The sequence below is a fragment of the Calonectris borealis genome, chromosome 19, assembly GCF_964195595.1.
Source record: "Calonectris borealis chromosome 19, bCalBor7.hap1.2, whole genome shotgun sequence".
Classification (NCBI taxonomy): domain Eukaryota; kingdom Metazoa; phylum Chordata; class Aves; order Procellariiformes; family Procellariidae; genus Calonectris; species Calonectris borealis.
The window spans coordinates 4,307,969-4,333,443 of NC_134330.1; the positions used below are offsets into that span (position 1 = coordinate 4,307,969).

At 56.0% G+C, this 25,475-nt stretch overlaps 1 protein-coding gene across 2 annotated transcripts in view; it reads right to left on the bottom strand.

The window, feature by feature from the left end:
- The window catches only part of DOC2B (double C2 domain beta), a 51,970-nt gene that overhangs the window by 3,002 nt on the left and 23,493 nt on the right, over positions 1–25,475 (bottom strand). For both annotated transcript variants that reach the window (XM_075168499.1, XM_075168500.1), the window contains 7 exons: positions 21,853–21,932; positions 15,625–15,699; positions 12,542–12,651; positions 3,592–3,718; positions 3,230–3,387; positions 909–990; positions 590–686 (listed from right to left, as the gene is read on the bottom strand). In XM_075168499.1, the coding sequence (XP_075024600.1) occupies positions 590–686; positions 909–990; positions 3,230–3,387; positions 3,592–3,718; positions 12,542–12,651; positions 15,625–15,699; positions 21,853–21,932 (729 nt within the window). The remainder of the gene's footprint in view (positions 1–589; positions 687–908; positions 991–3,229; positions 3,388–3,591; positions 3,719–12,541; positions 12,652–15,624; positions 15,700–21,852; positions 21,933–25,475) is intronic.

Genomic DNA, 25,475 nt, shown 5'->3' on the forward strand with positions numbered 1-25,475 from the left:
GGGGATGCCGGATGGAGCCAGGTCATCGTGTTCTCATGGCATCCGATGCCATGACCTGATGTGACAGACGGGCAATCACAGCCCCGCTTCCCCAGCCCCTCACGGCTGTGGTCTGGGACCTGCCCCGGGCAGCTTGTTCTTGTGGCAAGGGCTGGACGCTCATTGCAATTGCAGCGGCTGTCAGATACTGGGCACTTGTTAGCAATAAATCACAGTGACCAATAACAAAATCACAACAAGCCTAGACATCCAACAGAGATAAATGAAACCTCCCCATTAAACCTGTTTTTTATTCAGAAGAAAAGATCTGAAAACAGAAGGGGAGAGGGAGACGCATCTCCCTGCTTGGGTGCTCTTTGCGTGGGGGAGGTCTGAAGCGAGGAGCAGCGGGGCCGGCTGCGGGACAGGAGACTCAGGTGCAGGAGAGGGATAAAAGCAGAACAGAAACCCAGCAAGAATGAACGTGGGGATGGAGAACAGACCGGGAGGCTGAAGAAGTGCAGAAGAGCAGCACATGAAAAAAGAAGAGGCACAGAAGATGAATATAAAAAAAACCAAAAAGAGGCCAAGGAGACCTTGGCCCACTCACCTATGAAATCGTTTGATTTCCCGATATCGTAGTCCCACACTGTGACTTCCAAGGTCTTTTTCGCCAGGTCGCCGTGCTTTATCTCGTAGCAAAACTCCTGTTGGGGAGCGGAGACAGAGTCAGGACAAACCCGTGCCGGGTTCCTGCGGGGGCTGGGGCTGTCCATCCTCCTCCTGAGGCTGTTGCCCTTTGCCACCCATGGGGAACTTCTTAACCTCATTTCCTCACCTAATGACTAAGGTTGCAGGTGTTTTTTTTCTTTTAAGTCCGAGGACTGAGAAAAGCCCCTAGGTGAGAACCACAGCCAGCGAAAACCCACCTCATTGAACTCGGGGTTCAGCGTCTTCTTCTTCACCGCTGTCTTATGTTTTGATTTCTTGTCCTCATCTGGTTTCAAGTAACTGCAACAAAACCAAACAGCACGGTCACACGCAGGTCCCGCACCCGCTCCCAGCGAGGGCGGCAGGGAGGGCGGCCCGGGCCCTCCCCTGCAGCCCGGGAGGGGTGGGGGCACCTGCGGCTGCAGGACCAGCTCCGGAGCAGAGGCAGGGTGAGATGGGTGGCTGAGCACCCCCGAACCTGCAGCTCCCCCCTGCCTCCCCTCCCCTGCCAAAATGCTGGAGATGGCTGGAAGAAGCAGCATTTCCCCACGTTAGCACAAGCCGAGTCGCTGGCTGCCATCAGAGAGCACCGATTATCCCAGCTCCAGTCCCTAGGGGACACTGGCACCGCACACATGCTCCCAGCTCCCAAAATCAAACGCTCCCAGCCCCGAACCAGTCCAGACTTGGGATCGTGCGACCAGTCTGCTCATCCAGAGCCTTGCCAGGAGACAGAAACCACACGAGGTGTGTAAGAGGGAGCAGGAGCAAGTGCAGCGGCTGCAGCTTTGTGCACCGCTGTTTCCTGCAGCTATTTTGCAGCGCGGCAGCAGGGCTGAAAAGCAAATGAGATTAAAGTGTCATTAAGCAGAGAGGGCACCTGAAATCTGGGCCAGGCCAAAGTCAATCCATCATCGTTTTGTGTTGGTGCTGCTCCTTTAAACATCGGTTCTGCTTCCTCATTACACTTTCCAGATCTTGCTCATAATTAAAAAATTAGGGCTTGTACCGAGAAGCATCCCTTGTCTATCTGCTCTGATTCAAGCCCTGCAGATACAATCTGCTGCAGACAGCACAAGGGGCACCTACAAAACGACTGTGTACAACAACAGGAATTATGTCACTTCAGGGACTGAGCCTCCCGATGAGCATTTAAAAAAAGCAAGAGTGGATTTTTATGCAAACACCTCCACTCCTAAAGAACAATTAAATAGGAAGGCAAAAGCATGCTGCCGATCAACTCCATTACTGGCCTCCCAGGCACCAGCACGGTTTATCCCAGTAGCTCTGCCTTAACAAATAGCATCCCTGAAAGTGCCGAAGTTTGAGTCAGTGCACTGGGGACAGGGACGTGGGACGGGCGCAGGGGTCTGCCAGCCCTTCCTCGCCATGGCCCCCCTGCTTCGCAAGACAGAGTTTGAAAAACGCCATCCACCCAAAAACCAGGAGCTGCGGTGATGCAGGGTCCCGCACCAGCCCGGCTCTGCGCCAGCAAACCATCGCCTTCCTCAGCATCCCTTAATAGCCCCTGGATGACACCCACTTCCCTGAGTCACCTGGGTGAGGCCGAGTTGCAGCAGCCCGTTGCAGACATTTTAATGGCGCTTTTTTTTTTTTTTAATATTGCTGGTATTTTTCAAAAGGAAGGTACTCCCAGTCATTTACATTGGAAAGTGTCAGCGGGACCTGTAAATGTGCCCTCGGCTCTGTTAACCAGGCCCTGGAGCCACCGGAGCCACGGGTTGTGATTAAAGTGCTGTCTGACCTAATTACACACACATTGTAATTAGAGCCTTTCCAAAGCGCGAGGCGGTGGCCCCGCTGCCCGGCTGGGAGCTGGGCCGGGAGCCTCCTCTCCCTTGGGGAAGGGGGCGATTAATTGCCCGTCCCCTGGGGCTGGGAGGGGGGGATGCCTGCACCCCAACACCACCGGCCAGGAGGGCCAGACCGGACCCAGCAGCATCCCCATCCCGGCAGGGACAGCGCGGGCTTCGGAGAGTGAAAAGGCTGGGGGTACCACCGGGAAGGAAAGCAAAGGCACCGTCCAGGCCCAGGACCGTTGGGCACAGGCACCATCCTGCTTGGGGGATACCCATCCCCCTGCCGCTGGATGAGACCCACCACCCGCCGGGCTGGGGCCGTGCCTCAGCAAAACCCGACCACCCCTGTCCGCTTTGGGCCACCCATCTGTCCCCAGGGCCGCGTCCCTGCGCAGACCCTCTCCCAAGCGAGGGCAGTGCCGGCGCCACGGCCACCCAGCCGCTGCTGAACCGGCGGGGACGGCGCGGGGTGGGCACGGCCACACGCCACCGGGCAGATCCTGCACCCGCGTTACTTCGAAGCGCTGTAAAATAACCGCCGGGGAATAACACGCTCCAGGCGAATGCAAGCTGCTGCTGTGACGCCCTCATTTGCATCTCCTAATGAGATCAATTAAATTCCACTGCAGGGAGAGGCAAGAGAGGACAGCACAGCTTCACCGAGGGCTGGCAGCGGCAGCGTCTCGCCCGGCCCGGCGCGGCCGCGGAGCAGCACTCACGTTTTGACGTAGGGGTCGGAGTAGCCGTTGGCGTCCATGGCGGCCAGGTGAGCGCAGCGGATGATTCCCACCAGCAGCCCCTGCTTCTGCGAGCTGTACTTGAGGGAGATGAGGATCCGGCCACGCTCCTCCAGCGACTTGTCCTCTGTTTTATCTATCTGGGGGAGGGAACGCACCCAGTCTGGGGGCTGCTCTGGGGCACAGCCACAGCCCGACACCCACCTCCCCGGCTGAGGGACGCTCTCCCCATCCGTGATCACGTTTGAGGGGTCAAACTACCCCACGCTCCCACGTGCCGCAGGGAGAAGCCGCTGTATCCGCGGCCCAGGGCGGGGGACACTGTGCTGCACCCCCCCACTCACCGGCAGCTGCTTCTCCAGGCAGATGCTGAAGTTTTTGGTCTGGTTGGGCTTCAGTTTCTTCAGCGGGATCCGCGTCTCCCCGATGAACTCATTGTGGCGGAACTTGTCCTCGTCGCAGACCGAGATCCTGCAACAAGCACGGGGTGAGCGGGGCCGCCGGGGAGAGGGGAGGCGACGGCATGAGGGAAGGGGCTGCCCCGTCGCACTGCAGGTCCCCCCAGCGAGGGGATGACTTGGAGGCCACCGTTCCCCAGGCCAGTGACCGGGCACCTGCTCTGCAGGCAGCTGGAGGGCGTCAATCCACTGCTACAGCCTGGCCCGGGCAGCTCATGATGTTTAAATGTGACGCCCAAAATCTTGGTCTCCTTTACCTCCGCAAGCTGAGACCCGAGGCTGCTGGGATGGAGGACGGGCCAGGCCTGGGGAAGGAGAAGGATGTGGGAGCGGAGGCTGCGCTACACTGCGTCTCCCAGCTCCATCACACAGCCGCCCACGCAGAGCGACCTGCAGAGCCCACGCAGAGCCCCAGCTGGGCCCCGCAGCACCACGGCCATCTCTCCTGCTCAGCCCCCGTCCTGGCCAGGGCTCCTGCACCTCCCGTCACCCCGCCGGGGATGGGGCTCCCTCCAAGGAGATGCTCACGAACCCTGAACGTCACAACCCTGCGGTGCCGCAGTCGCTGTGTCTAACGCACGCCCCAGCCCAGGCACTGTCAGAAAAGCAACCCGGGGCCTCAAGCATCCTAATGGCTCTTCATTAAAACATCAAAGTCATCGACGACTAAAACAAAACTATTCTGAGCCGCTGCCAGCCCGGCTGCATCCTGCCCGGCCGAGGAGGCTCTTCCTAAAGCCGCTCTCGGACTGCGTGGCCGGGAGAAGCGTGCCTCCCCGCAGGGCTCCCTCCCTCCCCACCCGAGGAGCTCGGGCACTTTCCCGAGCGTGGCAGCTCTCAGGGTGTCCCCCGGCACTGGGGACCTGGCTGCCCGGTCTGGGACACGACGGGGGTCCTCCACCTCCTCTCCCATCATGCAGACAAGACCGGGAGGGATTTGCAGACCCAGGCTGGGAAAGGCATCACACCTCGGCCAAGCGAAGCTTCCCCAGCCCCATGGGGGTCCTGCGCAGGGCTGGGTCCCGGGATGCACCCCGTGATGGCAGCCTGCGTCCGAGGGCAGTGACGGCGATGCTGAGCGAAGGCTGTTTTCCGTGCGAAAGCTATAAATGCCTTCCCCTGAGCTGGCAGCTAATGAGTCATTTCTTTGCTGCTTCCCAGCCCGCTCTGGGCGTCAGGAGAGACGACAGAAGAGCAAAGTTAGCGCTTGCAGGGAGCCTCCACTCGCAGCTCCTGAAATCCCAGAGAGGGGGCCGGGGGGGTGGTGGCTGCCTTGCGAGGGACCGGTCATCCCCCAGCAGCGCTGCCTGCAGCTGGGGAGAGGGAAAGCCATCCCGGCCCCCTCCGAAGGGAGCATCCCGCATCCTGCACCCTCACCAGAGCCACGCAGGGATGGGCTGGGCTCCCTGTCCATAAAGCAAAGGCGTTTCCCTTTCCTTCCCTTCTCTCCTTTCTCCCCTTTTTAAAAATTTTCCTACAGTGTCTTCTCATTCGTTTGCTGCCTGATTTTTCCTCTCTTTCACCCACTCCTGTTGGTGCCCATTTCTCGCAGGCGGCACCTCTGCCTCCAGGGACTGCGCTCCGCTTTGCCGAGTTTCGACAAACGGGACCTATTCAGGAAGGGTTAAAAATAATTAAAGATAAATAGTGCCCTGCGGTCCTCAGAGTAACTAACCGCACACCACGCCTCTGGCCTGCGCAGCACCTGCACAGTTTATCCGTGGATGGTTCCTCTGTAGATTGTTTATCCGTGGATGGTTTGACCACCCTCATTCACGAGTGAATAACAAGGCGGTGAGGGAGCCACGGGGATGGCTCAGTCTCATGGCACAAGGACCGTCAGGGCCCGGGAGCGGCAGAGGAAGGGGGTTTGGAAAAAAATAATACAAGCAGGAAGACGGGGAATGCTGCTCTCCAGAAAACCGTAGCTGGATGCAGCGTTACTATAGATACCCGCGGAAAAACCACCCCACCACAACAGTAAAATCCTCAGAGAGAATCTCCAATGCAGGCACAATATTTCCTATTTCCCTTCCTCCTCTCGCCTCTCTTTTAAAGAACAAAACAGAAAAAGGAGCAGCAGCAGCTCCAGACAAGAAGCGGCACTTGCCAGGCGTGCACAACCCCACACCCATCTGGCCAAAGCTCTGGGGAGGGAAAGCAAGCGCAGAGTTAGGAAAGCTGGGCTGAAGAGGAGAGGAGCGTGGCCCCCACAAGGAGCTGACAGCCAGGGGTCTATTTTTACACCCAGCAATTGCAGAGCGGTGCCGTCTCCTGCACACTCGGGGGAGGCAGGGTTTGGTTTTACCTCTTAAGAACATGAGTAACAAGATCTTCCCCTGACAATGTCTAGATATGCCCCAGAAGCACAAGAAGATACCGAATGCAATGTCCTACTTGCCGTGAAGCCCTAGAACCACCCGGGATGGGCAGACGCCCAGGAAGGAAACGGCTGGAAAACGTCAGTGGTGGTGGCAGGGAGAGCATCTCCAGTGTCACACTGGGAGAGGCTGCAGAGCCCCACCGAGCCCCGTTTCACGGCCCATGGGGACACAGGAAGCCCCTTGCTCCCACCTCAGGTGGGTCCCCACATTTTGTGCGTGATGTGTGTGATGACCAGAGGTGGTTCAGACGCAGTTTTGTGTCAGCCCTCCCAGTCCCTCGGACCCAGCCCCCGAGCCCCAGCCCCTCTGGCTGCCTGCGGTTCACCTTCACCGGGACGGTATTTTTAACTCGGGCAGGCTGGCAGGGCACCGGCCCCATAAGCGAAGGCAGCGAGCGTGAGTCAGATGAGCAGGCAGCTCTGGCCCCAGCCCTCCCTTTGGAAACAGGCGTAATGCAATTACACCGGCTTGAATTTTATTACAAGAAATCGATGTGATGGAATTTTTATGCCTTGGGTTAGAAAATCAGCTCCATGACAAACAGCAAGAGATGCCTCTGGCAGCCACGTTCACCTGCCATCCTGAGCCCTTTAACTCGAACGTCACCCCTCCCTCGTCTCTTTATTAAACCCAATCTCTTGAGCTCAGCTTTTGATTTGACAACCTCCACTGAGGGGTCCTGATCTTTAAGTTAAGGGCTGTGAAAACCACCTTGGAAGAAAACTAAGCAGCAAGTGAACAATCACTGCTCATTAAACTTATTCTGCCTCCTACTCAGCCCGGGCTCCTGGGTTACAGCCCTGACTCACCGCGCAGCTCAAGCAACCCCACTCCGCTGACTCACGACTTCTGCTCGCAGACGCGTTCCTCCGGCCTCTTTCCCATCGTGGAAAGGGGAGAACGGGGGTCAACGAGGACCCTTTTCCACATGCACGTAGTAGGCAGCGGGGCCTGAAGACGCAGCTCCTGTATCTAAATCCCTTATGGTCCCTATAGCAACTTGGGAGGCTCTCGATGGAGGAGCAGACGCGCAGGTGATGCCCGCTTGGCTTAAGGACAGGCAGCGCCTAGCAAGGAGCGAAAATAGAAAAAGGCAGCGTCCTGGGACTGTCCAGCTCTCCTAAAACCAAAAGGAGAATTCAGTGCTGGGCTCCATCGCAAAATGCCGCAAAGTCTGAGCACAGAAACCACAGTAAAAGTTAGATGAAATGATGAGTGTGCCTGCAGTTCCAGAGCAAACCTCATCCAGCGCTTCTGGAGTAAAGCAATTTCGGACCCCAAATCTCGAAGTGTCTGCAGTATGCCTATTAGACCTGATCAAATACTATTTTCTGAATAATATATTTAATGACTCATGATGTTTGTCAAACACATGATTAAACAAAGAATTCCTGGCATTCGTGGGCTAGCTGAGTATCATATGAATAATGCATCACTTCGCCAATATATCTGGATATGAATAATTGTATCCAATATCTGGCCAGCTCTGATATTTATTATGAATACAATCTATTTATTGCATATTACATGTATTATTTAAATGTAGGAGATTGTATCCTGCCTATTCCAATTTCCCCTGCAGCATTTCTCTGCCTCCCCCCGTCATGCACCCCGGCTTCCCACCACCGGAGACCGCGGCCAAGCTGCTGCGGCACGGCAGTGCTCAGACTGCAGATGGGGAGCAACGGGGACCAGGAGCGGGGACTGCAGGGTGGGATTTACCCCTGGTGCTGGCAGGGAACCGGCTCCCAAGCCCAGCCATCCCGGCCCTCCGAGTCCAGCGCCTTTCGAGCGGCTCTGAACTTGCCTTCTCTCAGGATGGTGGGTGGTTTCATTGCTATTAAGCCTTGGGCTAGACTCAAGGATATTTAATTCCATGAATGGATGAGACCTTTCAAGATCCTCCCACCCGCTGCGTTTCGTGAAATCTGAAGTATCTGGTGTTTTTTGAGGGGGTTGATTCATTAACAAAATCCTGCTTGCCAGCGCAATTAGCTGGGCTGCCTTCACCTCTCCTTCTCCCTTGGGGGTGGCCCTGCTTGGGGAGGTGAACCCCAACCGCTCCCGGGGCTTGGGTCTGACGCAGCAAAGTCACTCGACCAGCTCGGACGAAGCCGCACGGGGATGAGGGGCAGCCTGTCGGGGCACAGTGTGGGGCAGGGGGGCTCGGGCAAGAGGGGATCCGTTACTCCGCCCTCCAGGAGGCAGAGGATGGCCCTACTCCGGCCCCTGCGACGAGGTGAACGCCACTCGTGCCCCCAGGAGGGCTGCAGGCACCGGCAGAGCGTCCCGTGCCAACACCGTACCACCAACCCATGCTGGACACGTCCCACCAAGAGCCCAGGTGGGATTTTTAGGTGCTTTTCCAGCTTTTCCACTGCATCACACGCTCTCCAGGCAGCAGGGAGGCAAAGGCTGGCGGCAGCTTTGATCTCCGCCGTTATTTTTACATTAAAGAGACTTTGCAATCGCGTTCCCTGCCCCTCTGTGAGCCTCAGCACCAAGGAGGCACCCAGGGAATGATCACCTCCAGACCAAGGGGAGCATCACTCATGCTCTTTAAACTACCAACAGCTGCCTTGCAGGAGCCTTGCCTGATTAGCGCAAGGAAAGCCAGCGTCTGTGAGCTTTGAAGTCAGCTTTTCTTGGTGGAGACGGAGATATTTTGCCAAGATGACGGGCGGACAAAGCAAAGCACCGAAGGCAAGACGATACACGGCGTGGGAGATGCTTCCTGCGGGAAGCGGCACCAGGAGGCTGAAGGGCCTTTGCCACTGGTGGTATGGAGAGGCTCATAGAGGAAAAACAGCTCAACCCACACCAAAATAAAAAAATCCTTGGTGAGCCCCCACTGCCAGGGACCCCAGCCCATCCATCCCTTCTCATATAAACCAAAGATCCCTCCCCAGCTGGGCAGCAAGGACAAAATTCAGCGGGTATCTAAACGAGGAGGTGCAACATTTCCCAGCCTTGCATCCTTCTACTTGATTAAATATCCAGTGTTTGAAAAGAAGAAAATCCAAGCAAGGAATTGAAATAAAAGATGGATTTTTCTACCTTGTGGCTGGTTTGCAAGAAGTCTCATCTCATCTAAACCTGCCTCAGGGTAAATAAAATCTCCTTTGCCAATATCTTCAACCGCGAAGATGGAGAAAAAAAAAAGGGTGCTGGGGAATTGCTCTTAAAGAAAATGAAGAACACTTGAATTTTAGGCTCTGGCTCCCCCAGGCAAGAAAAGAAATGGAGCGACGGTGCTCAGAAGCTTTGTTTTAGCAGAGGAATTCCCTGGGCCATAGGCGAGAGTTTGAGTTCCCACCTGAAATTCTGCCAAACCCGTTGGGCAGAGCAGCTGAGCACAAGCCCAGCGCCCATGGGCAGGCTGGGCCCTGCCACCGTGACGGCCATTTGTGCCGGCGGCCAAAGCTCGGCACGGGAAGAAGCACCGAGCACAGGGAAGGACACAGGGCCACCGAGGGTGTCCCAGCACCCACCCTCCAGTACGCTGGTTTTGGAGATGGAACTAAGAAACATTATTTCATTTGAACCTTTACACAACCATCTACACGTGGGACATTTTTTACAGGTATCAGAGTCCTGACTAGAAAATTTTTTTGGGTCCACACAAGAGAAGAGGCTGAAACCCCCCCGGGAAGACCCACCACAGCCAGGGGAGGAGACGGCCCACACGACAGGGACAGCCCCCCGGCAGAGGTGCCAGCTGGGAAACCTCCACGCAAAAGTTTGTTCCTTTAATTCTTCTCCGGAGTTGTTTCCAGGCAAAATCAAAACCACAAGCCCCAGCCCTACAGCAAGCTCCACTTCACAAACTTCTCCACTTTTCTGCTCGCACAACCTTCCCAGGGAGACGGCGGAGCCACCTGAGCCCCTCTAAAAAAACATAACAGCCAGCCCAGAGTTCGCCGGCTTTTAGGACATCTTTGGCACGCCGATTGCCATGGTAACACCGAGGCTGCGATTCCCCTTTCTGCCCCACGCAGGAAAAGGCTGGTCCTGCCCGCCGGCACACGGGGACGGGTACTGCTGAGGTGCCCAAACCTTGAGCGTCATTAGTGCTGGGGTGCTGGGGCTGCGGGCTCCCGTACCGCCGCGCTGCCGGCAGGGACCGGACTGTGCTAAATCCGGCAGGATGGAGCCCGCTCCATCCGGATGCAGTGCCAGACCCCTGCACTATGCTTGGAGGCGAGGTGGGGATTCGCGTGGCCCCCGGTCACCAGCCGCCCTTGTGGCAATGTCATCGTGGGGCTCCAGCAAACCCCCCTCGGCTCGCTGCAAATGCCGATGAGTCAGAATTGCGCTTGGATATTCCTCTCCACGCGGAGAAGATTTTCATCCTTAATTATCACCTAATTCACTGGGGTCGGCTGCCGGCAAGGAAACCTCAGCTGCAAAGTGCGGTCTTTGCGCAGAGTGCTGGAGAGCCCGGGAACCTCCCTGCAAAGAGGCAGCTCCGATGGGCGCGAAGGCGTGAGATGGACGACTGACGGCACGAGGAGATGCCAAACCCCGGGGACGCTGCCCCTGCATGAGCAGATGAGGCTTCGCAGGGAGTTTTGCTCCCCGCAGAGCGCTCGGCTGGAAACTCACACAGGGCAGCCGCACCGCAGGCGAGCCCGAGGCTTCCCTCGCCTCCCTGGAAAGGCGCCCTTTGAAGCTGCTTTGGGTAATTGGCTGTAACCGACCTTGCCAGCAACCTCCTGAGCTCCGCGTGGAGCTCCCAAGACAGAAACGCTGTCTCCGCTCAGCCACGTCCCCCTGCGGAGTGAGGGGTCCCTGTGCATCACCCCAGGGTCCTGCAAGTGGGGTACAGGGATTCCTGCATGGCGTTTAGCTTTGGAGAGGGCACAAGACGCCCCGTGTGCTGCGCCCTGCGGGAGCCCACAGCCACGCCTGGCTCCCTGCAAAGCACCCACAGCGCCCAAGCTGGCGGGCAGGAGCGGGGACGTGCTAACGAGGGATTTCTGTGGGAAGGAGGGCAAATCCAGCCCAGCTCATGCACACGTTTCTGCGTGTCCCCCCTGCCATGGAGCATCCCACGCCTCCCTGCTGCCTCCCGGGAGTGGGCGAACACAGCCCCTCCCCAGGGAGAAACAGCTACCGAAAAGGTGGGGGGTCAAGCCCTTCTGCTCCCTGGTGCATTTCAGCAAACAATTCAGCTGAACGTCTCTCTACAAATCGATTTCTGTGCTTGAAGAGGCTGAAAACTTCAAAGCCTGAAGTGAAAAAATAAAATACCCACCAATAATAATAATAAACGAGGCTTCCCAGCCCAACAAGCCTGCAGCACTTTCAGCACGACTAATATTTTCCATGTGAAATAATAATCCGCGGCGCTAAATTTCTCATCTCTATGCACATTGCAGACAACAGGTGCATATTCACCTGCAGACAAATTCACCTCTGAGCAGGCCCTTTTATAAGGCAGTTTTGCGCTCTCATCATGGGGGAAAATAATAAACTCCCAGGGTACCTGCAAATAAGGAAGGTCGGATTCCAGCCACGGAGCTGACAAAGCCCCAAGTCCTTGGAGCAGAATGCAAAATCCTCCTTTGTTTGACAGCAGATCTTACAGCAAATCCGCCTGTGCAGCGGTCGCAGATCAGAGAGGTGATGGAGCGGTGGAGGCCACCCAGCACCCTCCCTGAGCAGCATCCGTCCCCAGGCTCTGGGTCTCCCCCTGCCCTCACCCAGGTGGGACAATGGCCAAGACATGAAAACCTTTGCATTTGCAGGGGTCTGCCCCCCACAAAACAGCACTTCCAAGCTCGCACAGCCCCACCACGCTGCCTCTGCCCACCTCCAGCCCCACGCAACATCCCCCTGCCCCTGGGAGATGCTGCCAGGAGACACTGAATGCGCAGACACTGAACCAAACCGAGAGAATAGAATAATACATACAAACGCTCTCCATTTAGTTTGACAATAATTCACGGATGCCTCCAGCTTTCTTTCAAAAAAATCAGCCTTGAAAGGGGCCCAGAGCTTTCCCAGGGACATTTTCGGAGCAAGACATGACTGCAAAGCCTCAACGTGTGCCCGTGAGAGCTGGGCACGAAGAAGTTAAAACCAAATAACAGCACTTCTGCAGGCAGGAGCCCAGTGAGTGAGTTATGAAGTTAATGACAACGCAGGACCACGCTGCTCACCAGCTATTCCAGCCCAGGCTTCCTGTAAATCAAGCATCGGTCACCGCAGGGGTGATGGATGTGTGCAGGGCATGCACACGTTATAGGTTTTGGTGGGTAATAACTCTGCCTTGCTCCGCTGCGAGCCACTGCTGGGATCGTCCTGTGGGGCTGGGGTGTGGGGGTCCCCGGGAAGTCGTCACTGGGATGGGGAGGGATGCCTGGGGTGGCCCCACGGGGATGGGAAGGGACATGCATCTCCCCTCCGGTGCTGGGCTCAGCACCCTGCTCACCCCTCCAGGGCCCTACCGTAGGGTCTTGCGGATCATGTCCTCGTCGGTGATGCCATAGTAGGTGAGCGTCTCGTTCCAGGTGGGGTTCAGCGTGTTGCGCAGCGTTTTGGTTCTCAGCTTATTCGCCTGGAAAAGCAAAGGAGACGGCAGTCAGCCGAATGCACCGGTGGGCAGGGAGGGGGAGAAAAGGAAGCACAGTTTGGAGATGAAGGGGCAATCGGTGCTGTCGTCCTTCTGCACCAGCGCCATAACCCGGACAGTTCTCAATGGGGTGGCCCAAATCCACTCCGACCGATAACCAGAGGGGCAGAGACACAGTAACTCGCTCCTTTGCAAAGCAATCCACCCCACATCCCGCGTGCTGGGAACAGCCAGCAAAATGGGAACCTTGGCAGAGCGCAGTGAGAGGTCGGGGATCTCATTTATGCAGCCGGAGAGACAGAGAGGGGGAAAAAAAATGTCTCTTCAGGTTCATTAAAAAATACCAATTTGCTGTTCTGGCTGTTTATTTGCATTCCTGCTCCCAGCACAGCTCCCGTTCCTGCCTGACTCAAAATAACTTCCTTGATACGCATTTTGAGCGGGAGGCTGGGGACAGAGGGAGAGCAGAAGCAAAGGGCTGCAGGCTTCAGACGAGGCTTCTCCATCAACGCCCCAGCCTGGGACAGCCTGAAAGAGCAGCAATTTTCCCTCTAATTAGGTGTAAAGTCAGAAAGTTCAATCCCTGCCTCAGCCACCACTCGGCGTAAGGAACTCTCATGAAATCAATACTTCAAAGTTGTCTTGTGCATCTTTATGGGAAGCTGCTACATTCCCCATCGTTGCTTCACCAGCCCTGTGCTAGAGGCGAGTGGGATGTGAAGCACGGGGTGAAGAAAAGAGCTTGTGCTTGCATCTAAGCTAGAGGGGTCACCTTGTTGGCACCTCCTTTCCCCACCAAAAGCCCCCAAACACACTTCCAGATGGACTAGACATGGCCACTAGCCGGAGGAGCTGCCATCGAGGGACCACAGCGCAGCATCTCGCCCCCAAATGCTTTTGTGCAAAGCAGCTGCTTGCCCTGGGTTTGATCTCTTGGAGATAGAGAAAGCCTCTGTATTTTGCTGTGCTTTCATTTAGCTTCCCAAAGCCATTTCTGCCTCTGAAAGAAACCCGGGCGCTGTGGAGGCTGGTTGGGCACTGACGGAGGCTGGGCGAGGAGCTGCGAAACGCCAAGCACCAGGTTAGCAGGAGGATACCCCCGGGGAAAGGCAGGATGCTCCATGAGCCGACTGGGATGCAGGGGCAGGGGACTCAATTAGCAGCAGCACCTAAAGCCCTGCAACACCAATCGCTTTCCCTGTCACTCAGGCAGGAGTTTATTTGCAGCGCAGGAGGAGAAGCCGCCGGCCGGGCTGTGCACGGGCAGCCAGCCTCGCTGAGCTGATCCCTGCGTGCCTGGAGGCATGTCCGGGGGCGACAGCAGAGCGATGCAAACCGAAGGAGTCTGCTCTCATTTATGGTCTGCCATCGCCGCTGATTTAATAACTTGTTTGCCTTAAATCCTTCCCTACTTTGTAAAGTTGCTTCAAACGAGGCACTTTGTCATGCCAGGTTTCACCCCACACCTATTTTATCTCCTTCCTCAGTGATATTGTGGCCACCACGCCAGGCTCCAGCCCGAGCAGCGAGATATGTATCGGAGAGGCAGGTGGGGGGTGAAAGCGCCCTGATGGCATCCACTGCCTGCTCAGACCCGCTGGGGCCTGATCCTGGGGCTTGGGGGGCCAGGAAGGAAAGTGGATTTAGCCAAGAGGGTAACGTGATGGGCATCACCCAGCAGCTAACGCTGCCCTGGGCAAGGGGCCCGAATTAAATGAGAGGAACTGAGCTCTGGGAGCGCCTTTTTCTCCCATTTGGAATGACTTAACAGTCAGTAACCAGCTCATGTGCAGACCTCTGCATGAGGCGACCGAATCCCACCCTGCTTCCCACGGCTCTGGCCTGGGCTCTGCTGCAGCTGCCTGAGAGCCCAGGACTGGGGCAGAAACACCCGAGGGATCTGGGGACCGTCCTGCTGCCGGAACGACTGCGCAGAAACACCCACCCCAGGACAGACGTGCGACCCCCCCACACCTGCTCACCTCTCCCAGAGCAGGTTCGGGCAGGGCTGTTTGGAAACAGGGCACAGAGCCAGAGAAACCACAGAGGCGGAGGGCCGCGGGGGCAAGGAGAGCGTCCCCCCGCAGCTGCTCTGGGCTTCTAGAGTCTGCAGCTCCTGCGCTACCCTCGGCTCAGAGCTTCCCTCCCGCCTCTCTGGTCTCCATCACCTCCAGCAGAAATGCTAATCAATGCATTTGCAAAACATGGAAATGACAGATAATATCGCTGATGAAAGCGCTCCTGGCTCTCCTATTTCCAGCGGAACTTGAAATGTGGTTAAAAACTCCCTCTACCGCCCTGAACATTATGAATTAATTCAACTGAACCGTAACAAGTAAATATACCTCCCCCAAAAAGGTCTTTCCTTTAGTGTAAAATAAGAATGCAATTAATATTCATAACACATACATTTAGCATTTAAATTCAACATCCCCATCAGTTACACCAAGCTCTCACTACACATCAATATCTTTAATTACTCTTCTCTCCAGCAAGCGCTGAACCTAAGTAGATGGAAATATTTCCCTTACGATTTATACTGTGCTTTATTATGATCTGAGGGGTTTTAAATGCAAAAGAAAAATGAAAAAAAAAAGGAGTCGGTTTGTTTATAGCTCCAGGTCATTTCACTCGGTGGCTTACGGAAGCTTCTTGAGCGCAGCGTTTGCAGCCCCTGCTCCCAAGGGCAAGGAGTCAGGGCTGGCACCCAGCTCCCGGGCAGTGGTTTATCGGAGAGGCACTTGCTACCCCTGCAAGGATGTTTTTAGCCCCAGTTCTTACCTCCTGCTGCCACTCTCTCCTGCTCGCCTGAGTGAGAGCCGGGCAGGAGTCTCGAGGTCTGGCTGCAGCAACCAGCAGCCCCTGGTGAAGAGCTTCTCCCCGGGGAACCTTCCAGGGCTAATTTCAAAGGGAAAGGCGCAGTCCCAGGAAGGGAAGGAGAAGCGAAAGGCGTCTCACCTTACTGGCTCCGGGAAGCAAGTGCAATTTGACGTACGGATCGGCCAAACCATTATGGTCCATCGGTTTCAGGCCCTGGAGAGGAAACAGCAGAAAGCAGGCGTTAGGACATCGGCGAGACGCTGGGCAGGCAGGGTGGCTTCGCTGAGCCCATCTACTGATGCCCGTTTCCCTGGGATGTCGTCAGTCCATGGAATAATTGCAGTTTCCCCAGGATTGGGGAAGGAGGAGAGTATGGTTGGTGCAGGATCCGGGCCGTGCAGCAAAAGTCGAGCACACTCTCAGCGTTCAAATGTCGTCTGCGGTTTGTGCCGAGGAGGGGCCGCGGGAAAGCTTCTCATCTGCACTTGGCATCGGCCACAAAGCACCTCTCCACTCTTCCAGCAGCTGACTCTGACACCCTGATCGCAATTAATTCGGGGGTTAAGTAAATCAGCACAGTGATTTTCAAGGTTTAAAATTACAGGGTTTTGTCATTTAATAATTGCTTACGAGCAAACATACACCTCTGCTGTTGTGGTGCTACTTTTAAGCGCTCCCAGAGGGTGTGATAGCACCTACCTACTCTTCGTTATTAAGGGACAGCTGAAGGAAGAACAGCTTTCAGGCCAGCGGGAGGCTGTCACCAGCCGACTGCCGCGGTGTTTGCAGGGAAATCTGGGGGTACCGGAGCACAGAATCAAGGAAACACTCGCTGCGGCCATTCCTGATGGATTTTCTACGAGACCCTTGCAGCTCTTAAAGAATAACATGGATCATGTTTGTTATAGAGATGCTCTGGAATTGATCCTGCTTTGGGCAGAGGGAGGAAACAAACCTGCTCTTCTTCTAAACAACCAGCGGGCTGAAGATTATCCAAGGGTGATGGGCAAAGCCAGCCCGAAGCCGTAACTGCACAGACCGCATGGAAACAAACTCCACTGGGTAGGGAAGCAACACAGGAGCACAAAAAATGGAGCCTAATTTTTACCGGTCCTAAGTGGAAATCATAATGGCTACACCATGAAAGTCCTTGGATTATTTCCAGCCTGGCTGCAGGATCCCTGCAGGAGTTATTTCTAGGCTGTCTGAAGGCAATCCTCTGCCTGGATCAGAGGAGGGTTTCTCTGCAGAGGCACCCATCCAATCCCAGCTCCAACTTGAGCATGGAAACCAGGCTGGGTGATGCTAAAGACTCATCACGCCCTTTGCATGATGAGCAAAATATTCGGTGTCCGGGATTAATGAGTGTGTGCAGCTGCCAGAGATCCACCTGGCAGGAAAGCATTCGTACGGGCTGCTGGTGAAAAGGCTGCGTGCAATGAAAATGTAATCATGAAGGCCTGGTTTGGGCAAATCAAAAAGGGAAATGCTGGGGTAAATTGCTTCCATACTTTACATGTATGAAATAACACACCCGGCTTAGCCCACAGCACCAAGGCAGCCCCTCGGGATGCCCCCGTCCCACCCGTCCCTGATTTGCACCACTCGGTTGAGGGTCCGAGCTGCTCCTGACCTTGGTGAGGGCTCTGCTTCGGAGACGAGCGCGCTGCCCCAGGACAAGGGAGACCAAATGGTGCCCAGCAAAGAGGATTTTGCTTCTAAAGCGGAGCCAAAAATATCAGCAGCGAATGGAGGCTAAACAGCTCTGCTTTAATTGCAGTGCCTCTCGGGTGATGTCCCTGGCCCAGCAGAAGAGGAAGGCAGCAGGCAGGAGGAAGGTGCTGGTATCGGCCGCGGCTCCACGGGCAGAAAGGGCAGCACAGGGCTGGGCTGGTCCCCAGGCTGGCTGGGCACACAAACTGCTCGCAGCTGAGCAAAGCAAAGGGCCTCCACCGCCTCCCGCGGCAGAGGTGCCCCACCTGCCCCGTGCTGCGCAGCAAATGAAATCGGAGGCAAGCAAGCAAATTCCCCTGAAAATGGATGGAGAAAGACAGGCAGCTCTGTAATTCACCCATCAATTCAGTTCAATTAAATTACCTTCTGAGGAGGCTATTAAAGGCTTTTTTAACAGATGTGCTATGGAAGACAGAGTGACAGGAGCCTGGAAAATGGCTCCTAATGTCATATCTACCTCCCTCCCATGTCACTCGATACAAGTTTGGCACAGGGCTGAGTTTAATATGAGAGCAGCCCCGATGGCTCTGCCCTGCAAAGCTGCTCCTGTGGGAGCTCACCCCTCCCAGGGACCCACAAGGTGACCAGCACCATTGCTTCCCCTCCGTGGAGGGACCTCCAGCCTAAAGCGGCTCCGAGAGAGCCAAGAGGCAAAGGAGAACCACAGGGCTCATTCATGGGGGCAGAGTCTCCCATTGCCTTCAGCCAGTGCAGCCCCAGCTCCAACTGGTTCTCCTGCTGGGACCAATTTACAGTGCTGTGCATCACGGCACGGGCGATGGAGCCGAGACCGAGTTTCATCTTTTCCCTTCCTCTACCCAACCCCAAAATCCCTGCTGTAATCCTATGGAGACCAACAGCCCCGCTGCATCCTAGCCGCTGCCAGCTGCTCTCCATGCCAGTGACATTTAGCTAATCAATAGGATTTAATTACGAGTCAGGCTAATCGGGCTGCCGATTAGCGCCACGCTAGAGGCATACAGAAATCACAGGAGACAGATTCGTTCCATCATTTGCCCCACGGTGAGCTGCCTGCCCGCTGAGCAGGCTTCCTGCTGCCCAAAAACCAGCCTGGACACCTCTTCCTGGGCTAAGGCGTCCGATTCCGAAATGGGGTAAATTCTGTGCTTCCACCCTGCCAGCCCAGAGGACACAGCTTCGAGACGGGAATTTCCCTGCAGTGATAAATATTTATGAGTAAATCCACAAGTAATGCTCAGTGCAGACCTCCAGCACTCGGCTACGGTTGGACGTGGGGGAGCATCCAAATGCTCGGCAGGGTGGAAACTCCTGGGTGTTTTCTAGCTGCGGCTGCAGCCAGCGGCGCAGGGCGAGCAGCCCAGGTACGCTCGGATGGGCAGCGTCTGCCCCGCGTGGGCTGCCGGGGGCCAGGGAGCTGCCTGCACCGCTGCCTGCGCAGCCACCCGGGGCTCGCCCAGGGTATCTTCCTCACAAAGGCAGGAGACCAACGGAGCTACAGGATAGCACAGCCCCACAGTGTCTGCGCTGTCTCACACCCTTATAGACCCCCCTATAGCAGATCATTATCTCGCTCCATGCAGCAGGTTGGGCTTTGTAGGACTGTGCAGAAGATGAGACCCTCACCCAAGCCACGGCACAGCATGCCAGGGCACAGACCCCGGCGCCTGCGTGTTAATCGTATCATTTTCTATCACATTTTACAAGAGGGGGTGATGCCCAGTGCAGCCCGGGGGCAGCCCATCCGTTTAGACATGATGGTACGGACCGATATAACCCCGGGAGAGCGCGTGGCGCTCACGCACGGCAGCAAGGGGAGAGCCCTCCTGCCAGCCCGCCACACGGCTGCTCCCGCAGTCCAGAAACGGGCTCCCACACCGCCCTGATTTATTCTCCCATCTATCCAAGCCGAGCTGCAACGTGCCTGAATTCAGCTGCGCCTGAAGCGTGAAAGGCAGGGTATGGGCAGGGCTGCTGCCAAGACCAAAAGCCATTAGTGCGAGGTGTCGCTGGCAGCCTGCCTGCTGCTGCCTGCACAGGGCCCTGAGCTTTCTGCCGGCCAGGGAGAGGCGGCAGGAACGCTGGCCACAGCACTGCAGCCCTGCTCCAGTCCACATGTGGACTAACAGCAGCCCTGCACTCAATCCGTTCGTCTCCAGGAGGAAGTGGGACCCTCGCTTCCCTGGCTAGAGCCTGTGGAGATGCCAGGCACTCACTGCCTTCCAAAATCAGCTTCCAGATATCCATCTGTTGGCACCAAGTGCCCAATGGCAGGGCAGATCTATGTGCTATTAGGGAAACTGAGGCACCAAGTGCCTTGTTCCTGATGTAAGCAGACAGCCTGGGAATAGTCCCGCGGCTACCAGCTTCCACACCCATACCTCCCGCAACAAAGCAAACCTCCTTCCATTCCCTACGCCAGCTCCACCCAAACCTGGGATATGGGCTTGACCTGAGGGTCTGGAAGCATCTCACAGATCCTGCTGTGAACGTACACCAAGAAACACCTCAGATGTCCCCAGGCACCCGGCACTAGGGCAAATCCCCCAGCATGGAGCAGTTATCCCGACCTCCTTCACAAATAGAGCGGCTGATGGCTGCAGAGCAGAAAAATGGTGGTGGAACACGACTGATTGGATTTAACCCACCACTGGTGCCTCCAAGAGCCCACTAACCCCCTTCCCACTCTCCAGGAGCCGATAACGGGACTTGGGAGGGTCATCAGCAGATGTAAAAGTGCTGGATATTTCAATAAACAGAAAGAAGCAAAAAGATCAAAAGGGAGAGAGAGGGTTGTTTGGGGGCTTTATCGTAGGGAGAAAGAAAAACGCTTCCCGCATGGCTGAAATAGCCCAGGTTTAAAGGCTGCTGGAGGTAGGACACGTCCGGAGGGCACCTCCCTTGGGGGCCTGAGACATCATACCCAAGACACCGGCCAGGCCAGCCCCAGCCCAGATCCAAGGACAACGCACATCCCGGCACTGTGCTGTGGCTCGTGCGTGTGGCCCTGGCGCTCCCCAGCCACCGCATCGCCTCCTCTACAGCACTACTTCTAATGTCTACACAGCTAACGCCGGCTTCCACCGATGGCAGCCGGGGTCCTGGCCCTTACCTTTTTGTAGTCAAATTTTGGCAGCTTTCCCCAGGCGAGAGATGAAATGAGAGCGAGCAGATGGCAATGTAAATAAAAGAGAAAAATGGGAGAATGAGAGCAGAATGGAAATGAACAGGACTTGAACGCTTGAATGTCAGAGCGACGAAGGGGGCTCTGCCCACCCCGTGAGCAGGGGTGATGCCGGCACCGCGTGGTGCCCCCAGCCCCGTGGGATGGGGTCAGCAAGCACTATTCCCGTACAGCAGGGTGGGCATGGCAGGGACCAGGACTCTCCTTCATCAGCCCTGCCTTTGCTCTCGCTGCTGTTAGATCTATCACTTGCCGCTTGCAGGTCTCTTTCCTCCCTATCTTCCACCCATTGCAAACCCAATTAGAAATCTCCTCCTTGGCACCGCTCCCGAGCACACCGAGGGAAACCTGACCCAGAGGCTGCCGATGAATTCACGGGTGACAGGCAGGGGGGTGGCAGGGAGGGAAGCAAAACCCGCTGGCTGCCTCATCACTGCCTCATCCCTGCCCTGGCAGCCCTGCCCAGCGAGCCGTGGGTGCTGCACTCACCCCTTGGCCAGGAGCAGCTCCAGGTCTGCTGGGGCAGATGCCTCCACGCTCACGCCCAAAGCCAAGCTTTCGTGCCCAAGGTCCTATTTCAGACAGGGAGAGGGCAGGGACGTGCGGGCTCAGCACCCAGTGCAGCAGGCTCTGGGGTGGGCTAGGGGCTGCATATAAACCAGCTGCAGCTGGAGGGGAGAGGAGCATCCTATGAAGGCAAATCTCGGGGGTCAGCTCACAGCTCATTCTCCTGTGGTTTCTCCTGTCTTCCTTAAAAACCTTCCACCCCTTCCCAAAATCTGAAAGGACTTAATTCTTCTTCCACCAACCAACCACTGTTAGGGACCAGCTGTGTTGACCTGGAGCCCTCACTGCTCCGGACCTTGTGCCGAGTGAAGCAGAGAGGAGCCGAGCAGCGCCCGGGAGCACCTTCCACGGGCCCGGAGGCAGAATCAGGACCTCAGTTATCTGTTTCTGCTCCAAAATGGGCAAAAAACCCCTAATTGCTTCAATCACACAGACAGCAAAGGCGCTGAGGCAGAGCACTTTGTGGCAATGATTAGCAGCATTTAAAAGAGCCATTTATAAACTGACAGCCGGTCACAGCGTCAAGTAAATAACAACATCGGGTTGGGTGCTTTTCTAAAAAGCGTCAATAGCTGCAACCATCTCGTCACAAGGATGAGCACCTGCCTCTGTCCCACTGGAAATGCCCTGAAAGGCAGGACGGAGCGGAAGGAGAAGGCAGAAACACTGGGCGTTGGGATGATGTCGGGGACACCAGAGCCCCCGGCGCAACCTGGGGACGGGGGGACGGCCAGCCGTCCCCACGTCCTGCCCTCACTGCTGCATTTGCTTGGCACAGCCGTGACGCCCGGGTGGCCTCATGGTTTTGGCAGGGCTCTGGTGGCCCCATAGCGCAGGACAAAGGTGGCCAGCTCCAGGCATATTCGGTCCTCGCTTTTCGCGTGCCCGGTGCCGAGACGTACCTTGGCTTTATTGATCGTGCAGTGGAGAGCATTGTTTTCTTGATCATAGAGCAAGCTGAAATCCAGCGTCCCCAGTGTGGCTGCAAAAGACAAAAGATGCTATTAACCTGTGGAGTCCAGCAAACATTGCGTTTTCTCCCTCTAAGCACAAAAGGAGTGGATGAAGATGCTTGAGAAATGGCTGCAGGCATTATAAAACATAAAGCAACCTCCCGTGAGCCCTGTTACAAAACATGGCTTCATGCTGGGAGGCTGGTGGCCATCCCGACATTTGGCCGGTGGGGCTGGCACAGCCCTGGGAGAGGAGCGAGAGGGATGAACGGCTGCGGCTTGCCTAGGCACTGCGGCCAGCGCAGAGGCTTTGCCTCCGTGGGCTGTCACACAGGTCACCCCCATCTACCAGCAGCCCCACCGCAGTCAGCAGCTTCCCGTCCCCCAGGAGCTGAAGGTTCTTCTCCAGGAAGATCCTGGCACAGCTGGGACACAGCCGAGACCCGCTGTCAGCGCATCTCCCCCTCTCCAGCGCTGCTGGCATTCCCAGAATGCGTATTTGTATACTGACACCTTCAAACAAATGAGCCACCAATGGGATCCCTTCCCAGCTCCAATCTGGCTGCAAACTGTAAATTAAACCCAGTGAGAATGGAAATACTTTTATGGTTAAAATGAAAAACACCAACAGCTTTTAATCAGAGCAGCGTTCCCTTACGGCATCCGCAACCCAGGAACAGCAGCAACAGGGAAGCTCCTGAGAGAGGACCACCGGGAAGGGGCAGGAGACCAGAACAGAAGAGCCTCAGTGGCAAACATTGATTAGCACACATTTGATTTGAGAAATTCTTTCCCTTTGGACAATCTGAGCACGTCATGCTAATCCAAAGCAGAGGAAAAGCCTTAAAAAGACAGGCTTTCCCGAAACATGATTTAACCTTCTCCAAGGCTCCCAGACCCGATTCGCACACCAAAGCCCGGATACGGAGCAGCATCTCCCCCAGCACAGCTTCGCCTGCCACCAGCCTTGAACTTCCAGGGCGGCTCTGGACCCCACAACCCGCACTTTTCCATGCCCACCTTCCCGAAAGGGGTCTGCCCGAGTGCTGCCCTGCCGCCACGCAGCATCCCACCCGTTTCCAAGGTAACTGCACCTTCCTGCCGTGCATGCAGGTTCAGAGCGGGGAAAAAAAATCCCAAATAAAAATCAGAACAATTTTGCTTAATATCAAAGCAGGGTTCGCTGCCTGGGAGGTAAGTTAGACAAACTTTATGGCAGGAAATAAGGTGCTTTTTTCTAATGTAAATAGCCTCTGCAAGGCGCCCCGGGAAGCAGCAGATATTCAGGGGACTGAAACCTTCCTACTGCAATTTCACAGCGATCTTCCAGCCCAAATGCAAGCAAGCTACAGGTTTGCCTGCTAGCAAATAAAAATCATTGCTCTGAGCAAATATCTTGCCTTCAAAGCAGAGCAAATATTCAGAGAGATTTCTGTCAGAATAATGTACCCCGCCTTGTTCTGGAGTAATTTCATGGCACATTAGCTATCGGTTTAGGTAAGCCATGAATCAGTGGGGTTTACCTGCCAGGGCTCAGAGAAGATCAAAGTGATACAGGGTGAGGCCACACCTGCAACACCTTGTGCATCATCTCTGGGTTTGGCCCAAACGGGCACTTCCAGAGCAATTACTGGCCAAACCCGCTCCACATCACGCAAGGCGGAGGGAAGCGCAGCAGTTACCAGTGCACTGGTGGCTGGCTGCCCCCTGCCCGTGCTCGGTGATGGGGAGCTCATGGCCGCGTACGGCAGCGTCAGAGCAGCAGCCTGGGGGCCCGGCGCAGCCCGCCACGCTGGGGTGGCTGTAGCAGGAGGATCCACGGCACGCGGGCAAAAACCAAGTCAGCAAAACTCGACAAATCTGCGTTTTTGTTCGAGAGCGGAAGATGAAGCCTCCGGTTTCGGAGCCTCATCATTTCCACCTGCCCTTTAATCAGCCGCTTCCTGCCAGCCCTGCCGCTCGGCCCTCCCAAGTTCAAGCTGTTATTTTATTTTTATCACAGAAGGGGGCCCGCGGCTTAGCCTGCTGGATTTGGCAATTTATAAAACAAATTAAAAGCTTGGCGTGAAAGCAGACTTCAGCCAGGAAATGCTGACAAAGCCTCCTGTCCCCTCAGCGCCACAACCTGCCCCAGGGACGAGGGCAGCGGGGAGCCCCGCTCCAGCAAGATGGGCAAAACCCAAACGCACCGTCACACAGCAGCAGGTCCTGCTCCCCAGCGCTGGCGGTCCATGAGCAAACCTTGAGCAGTTCCCATTCATCTCGGAGATGCAAGCAGGCAGGAGGGCATGGACGGGCTCCCCCCAGCCCTGCCAGGCTCTGCCCCCAGCTCTCCTCCAGCCCTGGAGAGGTTTTCCTCTATGCAGGGTTTTTTTTTGTTGATGGTGAATCTCGATTCCCAAGGAAGGGTCTGCCTTCGGCAGAGGAATGTGGAAACATCAGCAGAGCATGTTGTGCTAATTGCTTAAAAACACGGCCGTATGGAGATGACAAAAGGGATCAGGCTAGCTTGGGGGTTGGCAGCTAAGGTGCCGCTACGGAGCCGAGGGTGAGCGCTGCCGCCAGAGCCAGGACCCAGCGGGGCGGCGGATGCTGAGGACATATCTCCCGCAGGAGCCTGTGGCGTGGTCGCAGCCACGCTGTCTCTGTTACCTCCTGGGGATGCGCTGCCGGGCGGCGGATCCAGCACAGCAGTGAAGGCAGAGACAAGGCTGGCGCTCAAGCTGCCTGCGTCCCCGCCTGGCCGCTCCCAGGCAGGCTGGCCCCAGGGCTGCTCAGGGGCCCCAGGAGATAGCAGGAGACCTCCAGCTGAATCCAGAGGTGGGAGCCGCCCTGCAGACCACAACAGCTCCATGTGAACCCCCAGGAGACCGCAGCCCAGCTGGAGAGCCAGCCCTGCGCTCTCGGAGCGGGTAGCACGCCGAGCGAGCAGCCAGACAAGCCAACACCAAAACACCGGCATGGGTCTCACCGCTCTCACCCCTCCTGCAAAACCGCTGGCAACACATCCAGCTCTGGCTGTGGGAGACCCGCCGTCTCCAGCCAGCAGGACTGGGTCCAAAGCCTCCAGGCTGCAGTGGCCACCCACGGACGCATCCTGCTCCGAACAGGGCCCTCCGCAAAGCGGCCGAATCGCCCTTCTTTGATTGCTTTCCTCCTCCCACCCATCCTCACAGCTGAGATGCAACTTGATTGTGCTCTTAATTAGGGGAGCGAGTGCCTAAAAAAGAAAAGGGCAGCAATTAGACTCAAAGCGCTGTTACCAGACTTATTTAACTCGACTGGGCTATTCTGAACGCTGCCCTCTAATCACACAGCCTGCAAATAAAAAAATATAAATAAATGTCTTTGTCAGGCATTACAAAGGCAGCTTTTGCTCTTCAGACAGCAGGCAGGATGTATCATTATTATTACAATTATTCTGCTCCAATGACAAAATAACCATTAGGAGAGCTGAACTCATTAGCAGGTTCTGACCCTCTCTCCTCTCCATGAATTGGGAGAGATTGATGGGAAGATGCTAGCCAGGGTCTGGCATTTAACACAGGCTCTAAAAACGAAGATAAATCTGA